Source organism: Gallinula chloropus (assembly GCF_964237585.1).
Source record: "Gallinula chloropus genome assembly, chromosome: 31".
Taxonomy (NCBI): domain Eukaryota; kingdom Metazoa; phylum Chordata; class Aves; order Gruiformes; family Rallidae; genus Gallinula; species Gallinula chloropus.
This window is the reverse complement of record NC_140116.1, coordinates 1,865,667-1,879,082: the sequence shown is the minus strand read 5'-3', so window position 1 is coordinate 1,879,082 and position 13,416 is coordinate 1,865,667. Positions and strand designations below refer to the sequence as shown.

The 13,416-nt window shown below is 62.1% G+C and overlaps 1 protein-coding gene across 1 annotated transcript; it reads left to right on the top strand.

The window, feature by feature from the left end:
• Window positions 1–1,427: 1,427 nt before the first annotated feature.
• Window positions 1,428–10,150, top strand: ENDOU (endonuclease, poly(U) specific; the record flags this gene model as incomplete). Its single annotated transcript, XM_084277395.1, has 9 exons — window positions 1,428–1,485; window positions 7,001–7,135; window positions 7,303–7,338; window positions 7,807–7,978; window positions 8,130–8,329; window positions 8,554–8,667; window positions 8,750–8,856; window positions 9,684–9,826; window positions 10,036–10,150. 9 exons carry the CDS (start codon window positions 1,428–1,430, stop codon window positions 10,148–10,150), a joined length of 1,080 nt encoding a protein of 359 aa, XP_084133521.1.
• Window positions 10,151–13,416: the final 3,266 nt, after the last annotated feature.

Here is a 13,416-nt window from a genome sequence, read left to right as displayed (position 1 = left end):
CCAAACCAGAGGGACATGGGACATGTGGGGCCATCCCATGTCGGGATGTGCCCCTGGGTCTGCCACAGGAGCAGGGTTTGGGCTTCAGGCAGGGCTGGAGCTTCGGGTGGGGTCCCTCTCTGGTATTTTCCAGGACAGATGGAGGGAGGAAGGATGCTGCTCCATGCAGACATGGTCCATGGATGGACATGCTGAGGTCAGCCCATGCCTCAAGTGACAGTGGTTGGGACAGGGGGACCTGTGGGGCGCGTTGAGCCTCCCCCAGTGACCAAAAAATTCCCAGAATGGGGAAGACCCCCACCCCCCCACACCCCAGTTTTTCAACCAACCTCCAGAAGGACTCTGAGGATGCTGAGTGAGGTCTGGAGGATCTTCCTGGGGTGGTTTTGAGGGCAGCCCAGTGAGTGGGCAGCAGAGGGGGGTGGATGGACCCTGAAAACAACATGAAGATGCCCTTGGAGGCAGGATGGGCTCCAACCCATTCGGGTCTGTTGACTCCCACACCTTTGGGTGTACTGGTGGGCACGTTATGACACGCTTCAGGACTGGGATCCAGTGGGTGCTGAGCTCCCCCCCCCCCCCAGGCTGTGGTAACATGGGAAGCCACCTCTCCTGCCTGATACACCCAAAGACCTTTGGGTGACACATCTTCTGGTGGGATGCACTGAGCTGAGCCTGGTCTGGCGCTGCCCTGGGCAGGGAAGGGGTTGGTGACCACACCAGGCGTGGGCTGAGCTCCTCTGCAGCGTTACCCAGCCTCCCCTGGAGAAGGCAGCCCTATGGAGCATGGGGATGGGCTTGGAGACCACCCTGGGACAGCCCACCACACCTACTCCCCGAGCAGCCTTCAGCCTGGACCTTGGCTTGTGGTGACACCTCAGGGCTTCTTGGTGCTGCTGGAGGACCTGGAGGCTTCACGTGTGTCATCGAGTGGGCACAGGGGCTGAGGAAGGACAGATCAGCACCCCAAATCAACCAGGGAGCAGAAAGCTCCCCCCCAGTCAACCCCAGCTGCGTGGGAGGACCCAGCACACTGAGGTGGGGGCAAGTTGTCTCATAGACCTGCTGGGCTGGGGGAGGTGGGGGCAAGACCCCCCTGAGAAGCTTCCCCCCCTGTGCTCCTTCCACCCCCCTTGCGGGGTCATGCACGCTGCGAGTGGAGCAATACTGGGATACTGGATTTACCAGCCCTCCTCCCACTCTGGGCAGCCTATAATTAAGCTGTGCACATAATGAGTTTTGGCAAAGTTTGGGTGCAGCCTGCCCGTGAAGCCCTCGGTGGCATCACGCTCCTCCCTCCCTCCCTCCCTCCCCACCACGCTCCCAGGGGACACACATATAGCAGGGAGCGCTGAGGAGCACCAGCATTCCCACCTTGCTCTCTAGGACACTCTTAAGGACCCCCCCAGCTCGTCGTTTAAGGGAGGATGAAGGTCTGGATCCTCCTCATCGGGGCAGGAATAGCCCTGGGCTGCGTGTCCAGCAGTGAGTAATGGAGCTTTGCTTTGGCAGAGGGGATCAACCCGCTGAGGCCTCAGATGGGAAGGGGACAAGGGTGGGATGAAAGCAGATGAAGTGCTGGGGCAGCTGGTTCCTTGCAGGGGACAGGGTATTGGGGAGGGGGCTTCCTCAAGCTTTGGGGTCTCAGTGGGTGAGGAGGGTGGTTTATCCTTCTCTTTGAGGGGTTCCCCTTTGTCCACCAGTTTCTTCCCAGTGCGTCTTGCCGTGCTTCCACTGTGCAAGCCCACCTTCCTCCAGCTCCTTCACCCCCCCACGCTGGGATGGGGGGCAAGGGGTGGCTGGAGGTGAGAGGAGGGACCAGAGATGGGAAATGCCACCTGGATTCGGGTGTTTCACCCCTCACAACTCCATGGTGGTTACAGGAGGAGATGGGCTTGGAAGGGAGATGAAGAGTCGCTCTGGCTTTAAGGTGGATGCTGCAGTGAGGAGTGGCTCCCCAGCACTGGGTTTTAGCTTCTAGCACTGGGTTTTAGCTCCCCAGCACCAGGTTTTGGCTCCCCAGCACCAGGTTTTGGCTCCTGAGCACCAGGTTTTGGCTCCTGAGCACTGGGTTTTAGCTCCTAGCATTGGGTTTTGGCTCCCCAGCACTGGGTTTTGGCTCCCCAGCACCGGGTTTTGGCTCCTGAGCACCAGGTCTTGGCTCTTGAGAACTGGGTTTTACCTCCCCAGCACCAGGTTTTGGCTCCCCAGCACTGGGTTTTGGCTCCCCAGCACTGGGTTTTGACACCTGAGCACCAGGTTTTGGCTCCTGAGCACCAGGTTTTGGCTCCCCAGCACCAGGTCTTGGCTCCCCAGCACCAGGTTTTGGCTCCTGAGCACTGGGTTTTAGCTCCTAGCACCGGGTTTTGGCTCCCCAGCACCGGGTTTTGGCTCCCCAGCACTGGGTTTTGGCTCCCCAGTACTGGGTTTTGGCTCCTGAGCACCAGGTTTTGGCTCTTGAGAACTGGGTTTTAGCTCCTGAGCACTGGGTTTTGACACCTGAGCACCAGGTTTTGGCTCCCCAGTGCCAGGTTTTGACTCACCAGCACCAGGTTTTGGCTCCCGAGAACTGGGTTTTGGCTCTCCAGCACCAGGTTTTGGCTCCCCAGCACCAGGTTTTGGCTCCCCAGCACCGGGTTTTGGCTCCTGAGAACCGGGTTTTGGCTCCCCAGCACCAGGTTTTGGCTCCTGAGCACCAGGTTTTGGTTCCCCAGCACCAGGTTTTGGCTCCCCAGCACAGGGTTTTGGCTCCCCAGCACCAGGTTTTGGCTCCCCAGCACCGGGTTTGGCTCCTGAATGCCCAGCATCTGCCTCTGACTGGCTGCCCTCGCTGCCACCTCCTTGCACAAACCCCATTCTCAAGAAGGGGAGCGTCATCACCTCTGAAGCTGCCAGCCAGCCAGCTCTATCTGAGGTTTCTGGAGCAGAGGACACCCCCAGGCATTGATGGGAAGGAGTTGTGCAAGGCCTGGAGCTGCTGCCAGCCAGGTGCTGGGCTGCCCCCCAAACCCAGCGTGGGGATCTGCCACGCTCTCCTCTCCCAAGGATGCCTGGGGCTCACTGTGCTGGGAAGCTGGGTGGCATCACCAGCTCGTGGCATGGTCCATCCTTGGCACAGGCTATGGACCAGAAGAACAGCACCATCACCCTGATGGACCCATCAGAGCTGTCCCACCTCCCTCATGCCATAACCCCATCACCTCGCGCGCCCGCGGATGGGCAGCACAGAGATCTTTGCCTGGTTACCTCACTTTCCACCCCAGTTTTGGGAGCTGGGAGCTTGTAACTAAATATTTGGGGAGCTCAAGGGGAGCTCAGACCCCATTTGCTGCAAAATTAGCTTGTCCTTTGGCTGTCCCCTTTGTGAGGCAGATCTTGGGTCTGTGTCTGCACGGCGCAGCGAGGTCCTGAGTCAGGCCAGGAACTTGTGGGTGCTGCTCTGACCTGAGACATAACTCATGAAGCCAACTGGGATGGCTCTGCCATGGCTCAGACATTCCTCCATGCTGTGGTGAACGGGGCTGTTCAGGAAATAACCCCAGACTCTTCTGGGCAGAAAGGAAAAGGAGCCTTTTCTCATCCAAAAAAGCTGCTCCCAGGGAAGGATGGACACGGAGGATCCATCTGGATGAAGGGCTGAAAATGGGATGTAAATACTTGCCTGGCTTCACACAGCCAGAAGATCTCTGCAGCCACAAAATATCTCCTGGCTGGACCAGCCAAGTGCTGATGGAGCTGTTGGGATCACAGAATCACAGAGTCACAGGGGTGGGAAGGGACCTCAAGAGCTCATTGGGTCCAACCCCCCTGTCAAAGCAGCTCCCCAGCTCATATTGCACAGGTTGGTGTCCAGATGGGGCTGGAATCTCTCCAGAGAAGGAGACTCCACACCCCCTGGGCAGCCTGTCCCAGGGCTCCCTCACCCTCACTGGGGAAAAGCTCTTCCTGTGCTCCAACTTGCAGCCATTGCCCCTTGTCCTGTCCCCACAGACACTGCAAAGGGGCTGCCCATTCCCCCTGCATCCCATACTTCAGATATTGATAAACATGAATAAGGTCCCCCCTTAGTTTTCTCCTCCCCAGGCTGAACAGCCCCAGCTCCCTCAGCCTTTCCTCACAGGGGAGATGCTCCAGCCCCTTCAGCATCTCCCTGTCCCTCCTCTGGACTCTCTCCAGGAGATCCCTGTCCCTTTGATCCCAGGGAGCCCAGCCCTGGACACAACACTCCAGTGGGGCCTGAGCAGGGCAGAGCAGAGGGGGAGGATCCCCTCCTGTCACCTGCTGCCCACACTCCTCCTGATGCCCCCAGGATCCCCTTGGGTCTCTCAGCTGGCCGTGTCCTTCTCTCCAGCATCCCCGGCGGAGGCTCCTCATGCCCATGCCTTGGGTGAGGTCTGTGTCACCATGCCCTGCTCCCCGTGCTGGGAGAAGCCTGGGCACCCCGTGGGAAATGGGGTGATGCTCAGGACTCCCCAAGGCTCCCGGCACCGGCTGAGTCACGGCGCAGCCCGGTATCGGTGCTCTGCTGAGACACGCTCCAGCGGCACCCGTCCCGGCACCGGGAACCTCTCAGAGGTGACTTATATGTGGGCAGCTCCCTCCTTGCACAATCCCTCTGGTGTTGGTGCTGGAAAAGGAGCCTGGATGTATGATTCAGGCTGACTGATCCCAAACAGCAGCTCCGGGGAGCAGGAGGGACGCCGTCCTGGAGACGGGATCTGCCACCCTCACAGCTCCAGCCCTGGCTGCTCCGCTGAGAACGGGGTGTCTGGACACCCCCAGCATCACTCACCACCCAAACCATGGGTGCCCCATCCCTCTGCAAGCCCTTCCCAGTTCTCCCAGCACCTCGGTGCAAGGAAAACTGGGAGTGAAACAGCACCAAGGGTCACAGCACTGTCACCTGGAGGAACATCCCAAGCAAGGCATCCCTCCCTGCTAGAGCCAGGCTTGCTATTGAGGGGGGTTAGCAGACAAGGAGCTGTTGGGGAGGGGGCAAAGGGGGCCAGCAGCGTGCTGCTGGTGCCAGGTCAGCCATCCTGTGGGATCACAGAGTCATAGGGGTTGGAAGGGACCTCGAGAGTCCAACCCCCCTGCCAAAGCAGCTCCCCAGGACAGGTTGGTGTCCAGATGGGGCTGGAATCTCTCCAGAGAAGGAGACTCCACACGCCCTGGGCAGCCTGTCCCAGGGCTCCCTCACCCTCACTGGGGAAAAGTTCTTCCCCAGATTGGGGGGGAACTCCCTGTGCTCCAACTTGAGCCCATCACCCCTTGTCCTGTCCCCACAGACACTGAGCAGAGGCTGCCCATGGCCCCTGGGTCCCACCCTTCAGCTATTGATCCCCAGTGATCAGATCCCCTCTCAGTCTCTCCTCCCCAGGCTGAACAGCCCCAGCTCACTCAGCCTTTCCTCACAGGGGGGATGCTCCAGGCCCTTCAGCATCTCCCTGTCCCTCCTCTGGACTCTCTCCAGCAGATCCCTGTCCCTTTGATCCCAGGGAGCCCAGACCTGGACACAACACTCCAGTGGGGCCTGAGCAGGGCAGAGCAGAGGGGGAGGATCCCCTCCTGTCACCTGCTGGCCACGCACGATGCCGAGGAAGCACAAAGAACTCGGGTGTAGCAGGAGCCAGGAGAGCTGGCGCGGCCGGTGGGAGGGGAAGGTTGTGAGGTCACTGTCATGGCTGCCTGTGCCAGGATTGGGCCCGAGGGCACGTTTCACCTGCTGGGAGTTGGAGGCTCTGCTCGGGATGTTGTGTGATTGCAGGCTGGCAGGGAGAGGTACAGGTACACCCTGTCCTCTGGCAACTGCTTTGCAAGGTGCTGGCTTGGGACGTGGATCCTCCACACGTCCTTGGAGATGGGGAACTGTCCTGGCAGGAGCAGAGGGATGCTGGGAGTCAGAGGATGAGTCATGGAATGGACTGGGTTGGAAGGGACCCCAAGGAGCACAGAGCTCCAACCCCCTGCCACAGGCAGGGACACCAACCTCCAGGCCTGGAGCTACACAAAGTTGCCCAGGGCCCCAGCCAACCTGGCCTTGGACACCCCCAGGGATGGATGGGGCACCCACCCCCTCTCTGGGCAGCCCCTTCCAGCCCCTCACCACTCTCTCTGCAAAGAACTTCCCCCCAATCTCTCCTCTCCCCCTTCCCTCCTCCAGCTTCACCCCATCCCCTTGTCCTGCCAGTCTCTGCCCTTGAACAAGCCCATTCCCCTCCTGTTCCTCTGCTCCCTTCAGGGACTGGGGGGCTGCAGTGAGGTCCCCCCACAGTCTTCTCTTCTCCAGGCTGACCCAGCCCAGCTCCCTCAGCCTCTCTCCATAGGGGAGCTGCTCCAGCCCTCTGATCATCCTCATGGCTCCTCTGACCCCTCTCCAACAGCCCCACATCTTCCTTGCACTGGGGACCCCAGTTGGACTCCAGCTGGGGCAGAGCAGAGAGGGACAATCCCCTCCCTGTCCCCACTCCCCCCCTCTGCTGATGGGAAAGGTGGGCTGGGCTGCCTGCTCCCCTATCCCCCCTTCCCAAGCAGGGGGGTGTCCAGGTCCTCTCTTCCCACAAAACCCAACACCTCGGTCCCCTGTGGCCCCTCTTCCCACCCATCCTCCCCCTGAGGTGCACGTCAGGGTGTCTGGAATGTGGCAGCCCTCCTGCAGCCCCAGGGAGCTGAACCTGGGGCACCCTGCTCGCTCAGCCTGGCATTAGAGGGGTGAATCAGGGTTAATGGTGGGGAGCCACCAACACGCCTCCTGACGGGAGGTGACCCAGACGTGCTGATGTCCAGGGCCAGAGGGGAGTGACCCCTGGAGATGCACATCCTGAGGAGTCACCGTGCCACCCCTACCCACGGACCAGGGGGACAGGCAGCTCTGGGGAGGAGCTGGGTCCTTCGGGGTCCCCCAGGATGGGACTGTGGGCAGAAGGAAGGGTGCTGGAGGGGGTCAGGCTGGCTGAGGGGAGAGGTGCTTGGTCCATCCTGCTGTTTGTCCCTCCCAAAGACCTGTACACGGCCCCTGACTCCTGCGAGGGACGCTGTGAGGAGCCCTACAGCAGGGAGGACGAGTGCCACTGCGACGCCGAGTGCGAGAGCCACCACAACTGCTGCCAGGATTACCACACCCACTGCCGCCCCGGTGAGCATCCCAGGGCTGCTGGGGGTGCTGGTCTCCCCCTCCTCCCAAAGCTGCCAGAGCCCAGCTGTGGGGCACAGAGGGGTCTGTGTGTCCACTGGTGGTGATGGGCAACCCCCAGCCCACATCTCCATCCCCCTTGACCGGCTTTTCCTCTGCTCTCCACGCAGGAGGAGAATGGGCTGAGGAGGCAGCTCACACCCGTGGTGAGTAATTTGGGTGATAAACCATCACCCCAGCTCCACCCCACACTCCCCTGCCCCCCACAGCTCCAGGGGGGGGTCAATAGTATTGGGGTGTCACAAGGGTTTCTGGGTATCGGTGCCCGCGCTGTCCCATCACCAGCTGCTCCACGGGTGGTTGCTGGGATCAACTGGTGCTTGTGCTCACTGGTCACCACACACCTGAAACGTGGGACACCAGGAAGGGGCTGATCCCAGCATCATGGGATGGGGACCGGTGATCCCAGCTCATCCAGTGCCCCCATAGCTCTTACCTGCAGGGTGTGGGGTTGGTGAGAGCTGGGACCTCCCCGCACCCCCCAACCAACCCCTCCGTGTCCCAGCTCTCCACGTGTCCAGTGAAACCAGTGCAGCACCCACGGGGTAGCCCATCACCCTCACATCCCCAGGAGCTGCTGCCTGGCCCCACCAACCCCTCACCTCTCCTTGCAGAGGGATTCTCCAGGTCCCAGGATGCCATCACGGATGAGGACCTGCTGCAGGTCTCGGAGCAGCTTTACGCCGCGGATCACAACAAAGCCCATCCCAGCGACATCACCATCAACCCCCAGTACCAGGCATCCCCTGAGGAAACAGATGACCAGGAGGATCGCTCCCCACAGCCGTGAGCCTGCACCCAGCATCCTCAGTGGGGGGGGGGGGATGGCCAGAAACTGGGGGGCTGGGGGGGAACCACAGCAGAGACCAGCCAGCCAGGTCTGGATTTGGAGGGGACATCTGGGTCCCCACTGAGAGGAGGATCTGCTCTCTCCTAGGCTCTACAGATATGTCAATGAGGGGCTCTTCTCCAAGCCCACCTACGCCAGCTTCATTAAGCTGCTGGACAACTACCAGCGCTCGACTGGCAGGGAGGAGGAGGTGACAGCAGAGGAGCTGAGGGAGCAGGACAACTTCCTCATGGAGGTGATGAAAACGGAGCTCATGAGGAAACTCTTCACCTTCCTCCACAAGAAAAGTGAGTGTGGGGTAGGGCAGGGCTGCCTAGGGGAGGATTGGGGGTCTCTGGGTGTTGGGAAAGCCCAGGCTGGGTGGGAGATGACCGAGGAGGACGCAGGATAGAGGGGAAGAGGAAAGTGGAGTTGGGTGAAGCTGAGATGCTCCCAAGGGAGGGGAGTGGGGTGGGGCTGGGGGCAGCTCCCACCCTGGGGCTCTGCTCCCAGCCCTCCACACCACCTGCAGACCGCTACAGCTCCCAGCAGGAGTTCCTTGCTGACCTGAAGGAGATGTGGTTCGGCCTCTACTCCAGAGCTGAGGGCGAGCAGGACTCCAGCGGCTTCGAGCACGTCTTCTCAGGTAGAGCCTGTGAGGGGGCACGGGGGGTGCCAGGCAGGTGCCAGGCTGGGGGGGCTCAGCCCAGGGTCTCGCTTGTGTCCAGGGGAGGTGAAGAAGGGGAAAGTGTCTGGATTCCACAACTGGATTCGCTTCTACCTGCTTGAGAAGAGGGGTCTGGTCAACTACTTCAGCCACAACTTCAATGGGCCGGTAAGTGATCCTGTTGGGATCTGCATCCCAAATCAGCTGCATCCCAAACCAGTTGCATCCCAAATCCACTGCATCCCAAACCAGCTGCATCTCAAATCAGACATATCCCAAATCCACTGCATCCCAAACCAGCTGCATCCCAAACTGACTGCATCCCAAACCATCTGCATCCCAAACCAGCTGCATCCCAAACCAGCTGCATCCCAAACCCACTGCATCCCAAATCATCTGCATCCCAAACCATCTGCATCCCAAATTGACTGCATCCCAAACCATCCGCATCCCAAACCAACTGCATCCCAAATCCACTGCATCCCAAACCAGCCACATCCCATGTCAGACACGTCCCAAACCAGCTGCATCCCAAACTGACTGCATCCCAAATCCACTGCATCCCAAAACAGCTGCATCCCAAACCAGCCACATCCCATGTCAGACACATCCCAAACCAGCTGCATCCCAAACATGTGGATCAGTAACACTGGAGATGTTCCCCCTGCCACATCCTCCCCCACCTTCACCTGTGGCCACTGGGATGAGGGACGGGTGGGAAGGTCTGGAGAAGACAATTCAATGGGCAAAGGGGGGGGGGGGGATCCCAAACCAGAACAAAGGGATTTGAAGTTGGGGGGGTCTGTCTGGGAGCCCCTCAGACCAGCTGAAGCTGCCCTGGGCCCGTTCCCCAGGGAGGGTGTGAGGGTGCCCAGCTCCACACACAGATGGGCTTTGCCCAAATTCCCTTCCCTGCTGCCCCCCACGCCAAGGGGAACCATGGGGGGGTTGGGGGGTGGGGGTCTGAGCCCTGCACCCCCTTTCCCTTTCCCTAGTGGGACTCCTACCCCGACGTGCTGGGGCTGCAGTTCAGCTGGGATGGGTTCTACAAGGAGGTGGGTTCTGCCTTCATCGGCTGCAGCCCCGAGTTCGAGCTGGGCTTGTACACCCTCTGCTTCATCGCCCGCCCCGGCAGGGTGTAAGTACCACCTCTGTCTGTCTGTCTGTCCGTCTGTCTGCCCTCCCTCCAGCCACGGAGCCGCCGGTACCATCCTGAGCCCAGCACAGCTGGGGGATGTTGTGGCTGGGGATGGAGGGGGGGGGGGGATGCTGGGAGCACCCTGAGGGTGGGTCAGGGTGGGTTGGGGGGGTGGGTCAGGGCTGTGACCACGGGTGGTGTCCCCACAGGTGTCACCTCAGCCTGGGTGGCCACAGCCTGAGCATCCAGACCTACCCCTGGACCAAGTCCACCTACGGCCACGGCAAGAAGTACATCGCCACCGCCTACGTGGTCTCACCCTGAGGCTGGGAGGGATGGGGAGAGGGGTGTGGGGGGACTGCAGCCCCTCTCCAGCGCCCGTGGCTCCGGGCAGGATGGGTCCCGCTGTGGGATGCAGCCGGCCGCACCGCAGGACCAGTGCAGGATGCTGGAGGGAGCTGGGCAGACTGGTGCTGGCCATGGAGGGAGAGAGAGGGGATGGAGGCAGCGGGCTCGGCACCCCTGGGCCCACCCAGTGTTGTGTTCCCCAGCTGCAGCAGCAGAGGGGGGGTGGGAGGGATGGGCGGTGGGCAGCGGCACCCCTGAGGGCAATAAAGGCTGAGCCTGTGGAGGAGGGTGCTGTTCCTCACAGAGCCTGGATCCCCAGCAGCCCCCTCCCCATCACTTCTCTGCCAGGGACAGGGCGAGTGTTGGGACCCCTGGGTGGGTGTTGGGACCATAGGGTGGGTGTCAGGACCCCTGGGTGGGTGTTGGAACCCCTGGGTGGGGGTCAGGACCTCTGGGCAGGTGTTGGGACCCCTGGGTGGGTGTTGGAACCCCTGGGTGGGGGTCAGGACCTCTGGGCAGGTGTTGGGACCCCTGGGTGGGTGTTGGAACCCCTGGGTGGGGGTCAGGACCCCTGGGTGGGTGTTTGAGCCACTGGACGGCTGGTGGGACCCCAGGGTGGGTGTCAGGACCCCTGGGTGGGTGTTGGAACCCCTGAGTGTGCATCAGAACCCCTGGGCAGGTGTTGGGACCCCTGGGTGGGTGTTGGGACCCCTGGGTGGGTGTTTTGAGCCACTGGATGGCTGGTGGGACCCCAGGGTGGGTGTCGGGACCCCTGGGTGGGTGTCGGGACCCCTGGGTGGGTGTTTGAGCCACTGGATGGCTGGTGGGACCCCAGGGTGGGTGTCGGGACCCCTGGGCAGGTGTTGGGACCCCTGAGTGGGTGTTTTGAGCCGCTGGATGGCTGGTGGGACCCCAGGGTGGGTGTCAGGACCCCTGGGCAGGTGTTGGAACCCCTGGGTGAGTGTTGGGACTCTAGGGTGGGTGTCGGGACCCCTGGGTGGGTGTTGGAACCCCTGGGTGGGTGTTTGAGCCCCTGGATATCTGGTGGGACCCCAGGGTGGGTGTGGGGACCCCTGGGTGGATGTTGGGACCCCAGGGTGGATGTGGGGACCCCTGAGTGGGTGCCATGACCCCTGGGTGCTGTTTTGGGCTTTGGCACCCAAACCCTGTCCCCATCCTCCCTTTGCACCCAGCTGTGGATGCAGCAGGCTCAGCCCCACTCGCTGCCCCCCCTTGGAGCCCCCAGGGAGCTGCTCCCACATCCTGCCCTGAGGAATTACCCCCCACCCAGGGCCCGAGGAGCTGAGCTGTGGGACCCCTGGGTCCATGTCCCAGAGGCAGCCGGTTCCTGGGGACCATCCCAGAGGAACTGGGGCAGCAATAGGTGCATCCTCTGTCCTCACCCAGCTGTGCTCTCTCCAGGGGGGGTGGCCAGGGGGTCTCCAGAGACCCCCAACCCTGCACCCAGGTGCTGTTCTCAGCCCTACACCCTGGGGGACAAACCCAGAGCCCCTTGGGCAGTGGGATGAGCTTGGCAGTGGGACCCCCAGGATGATCCCCACTCACTGCCCCCCAGCCTGCTCCGGGGACCGGACCCCCAGCAGCCCCATCACCGCCAGCCAACACCACCCCTATCCAAGAGGGACCCCAAATCCCCCCTCCTCCCACCAGCTCCTTCTTCCCCCCTGCTGGCTTTGGGTGGGCAGCAGGCAAGACAGCCCCCAGCCCTGCTCTCCTGCCCCCCCCTCCTCACACCCCCTGCCTTGGGAGGGCGGGCAGCATCCCGGGTCCCAAGGTGGGGATGCTGCGCGCTGGGAGCGGGGAGGTTCGAGCTGCCTGACAGATGGCTGGCTGCAACAGTTCCTGGGGAAGGGCTGGGACTCCCAGCACCATCTGCCAGGGGTCACAGGTGACATCCCCCCCCCAAAAAAACCCACCCTGCCTCAGGGGGGGAGGGGGCATGCCAGAGCTTGATTTATAGAAATGTGCTGGGAAAAGGGGGGAAGAGGCGGTTTTTGGGGGGGACACGGGGTGGGTGCAGGAGGTGGGGTGCAGCAGGAGCTGGTTGCAGATGCTGGGGGGGAGGTGGGGGGTGTGTGTGTGGTGGGGGGGGTTAAGCTGCAGGTTGAAATGCTGTGGGGCAGTCAGGGGTCTCGTGGCAGGGGGTCATTGATGGCTGTTGGGGTGTATGCCAGGGGCAGGTGGCACAGGACAGGACACAGCCTGGGTGAGGGACCAGGATGCTCTTGGCACCTCAATCCTCACTGGAGGGGTGACCAGGGGGACCTGGAGGGGGGCTTTGCCAGCACAGGGTTGCACAGGCACAGGACCCCAACCCTCCTCCTGCTTCAGCATCCCCCAGCCCACTCCCACCTCCTGGATGCTGAACCCCTTTGTGGAGAGGGACCCCGATGTCCCCAGGCTTGGCTGGCAGTGCCAGTGCCCTGCCCACGTGTCCCCTGTGCCCCCCAGTCAGTGGGAAGCTGCTTTTCCAGCCCCCCCTCTCCCTTACCCACCCTCACCCACATCGCTGCTGTAGTGGTGGGTGGTGGGGTTGGAGGAGCACTGGGCAGCACTGGAGATGCTCAGGTGATGCTGGGGAGCTGCTCTGCACTGGAGGGGGGTGTTTGAGGGGGGAGCAGGGCCAAGGGGCGGGGGGGACACACGTTTTGGGGTAGGTGGTGGTGGGATGGATGCTCTGCCTGCATCAGCTCCAGGCACAGCCAAGGCCAGGAGGCTCCTGGATGTACCCTGGGCAGGCAGGCAGAGGAAAGGCACCCCACCCCCTACCCCAACCCTACCCCAACCCCCTGCCTGCCCCTGGCAGAGACACCAGAGCATCCTATACAGCATCACCCTCACTCAAAGGACCTCCTGCCCCATCCCCCCCGCCCCCCAAACCCCCAGGGGACAGAGCATCCCTCTGCTCCCTCTGAGGGGAGCGACACAGGGAGACCCTCCAGCTCCCCCCAAATCAAACCAAACGAGAGGAGAAGAAAGGGAAGGGCAGGAGAGGGGTGGAGAGGAGGGGCAGGTGTCAGCAAGCTGCCTCCAGCCATCTGTTGCCAGCTCAGGGACTCCAGGGCCCCCCCCAGCTCTGTGCCTGACGGGGACAGCGCTGGCTCTTGGGGAGGGGACACACACCCCCCCCCCCCACAGTCACATCCCCCACCTGAGCGCAGCCACGTTGGGGAGTTTCAGAGGGGGCTGCTGGGCCCCCCACCCCCTCTCCATGGGGCTGT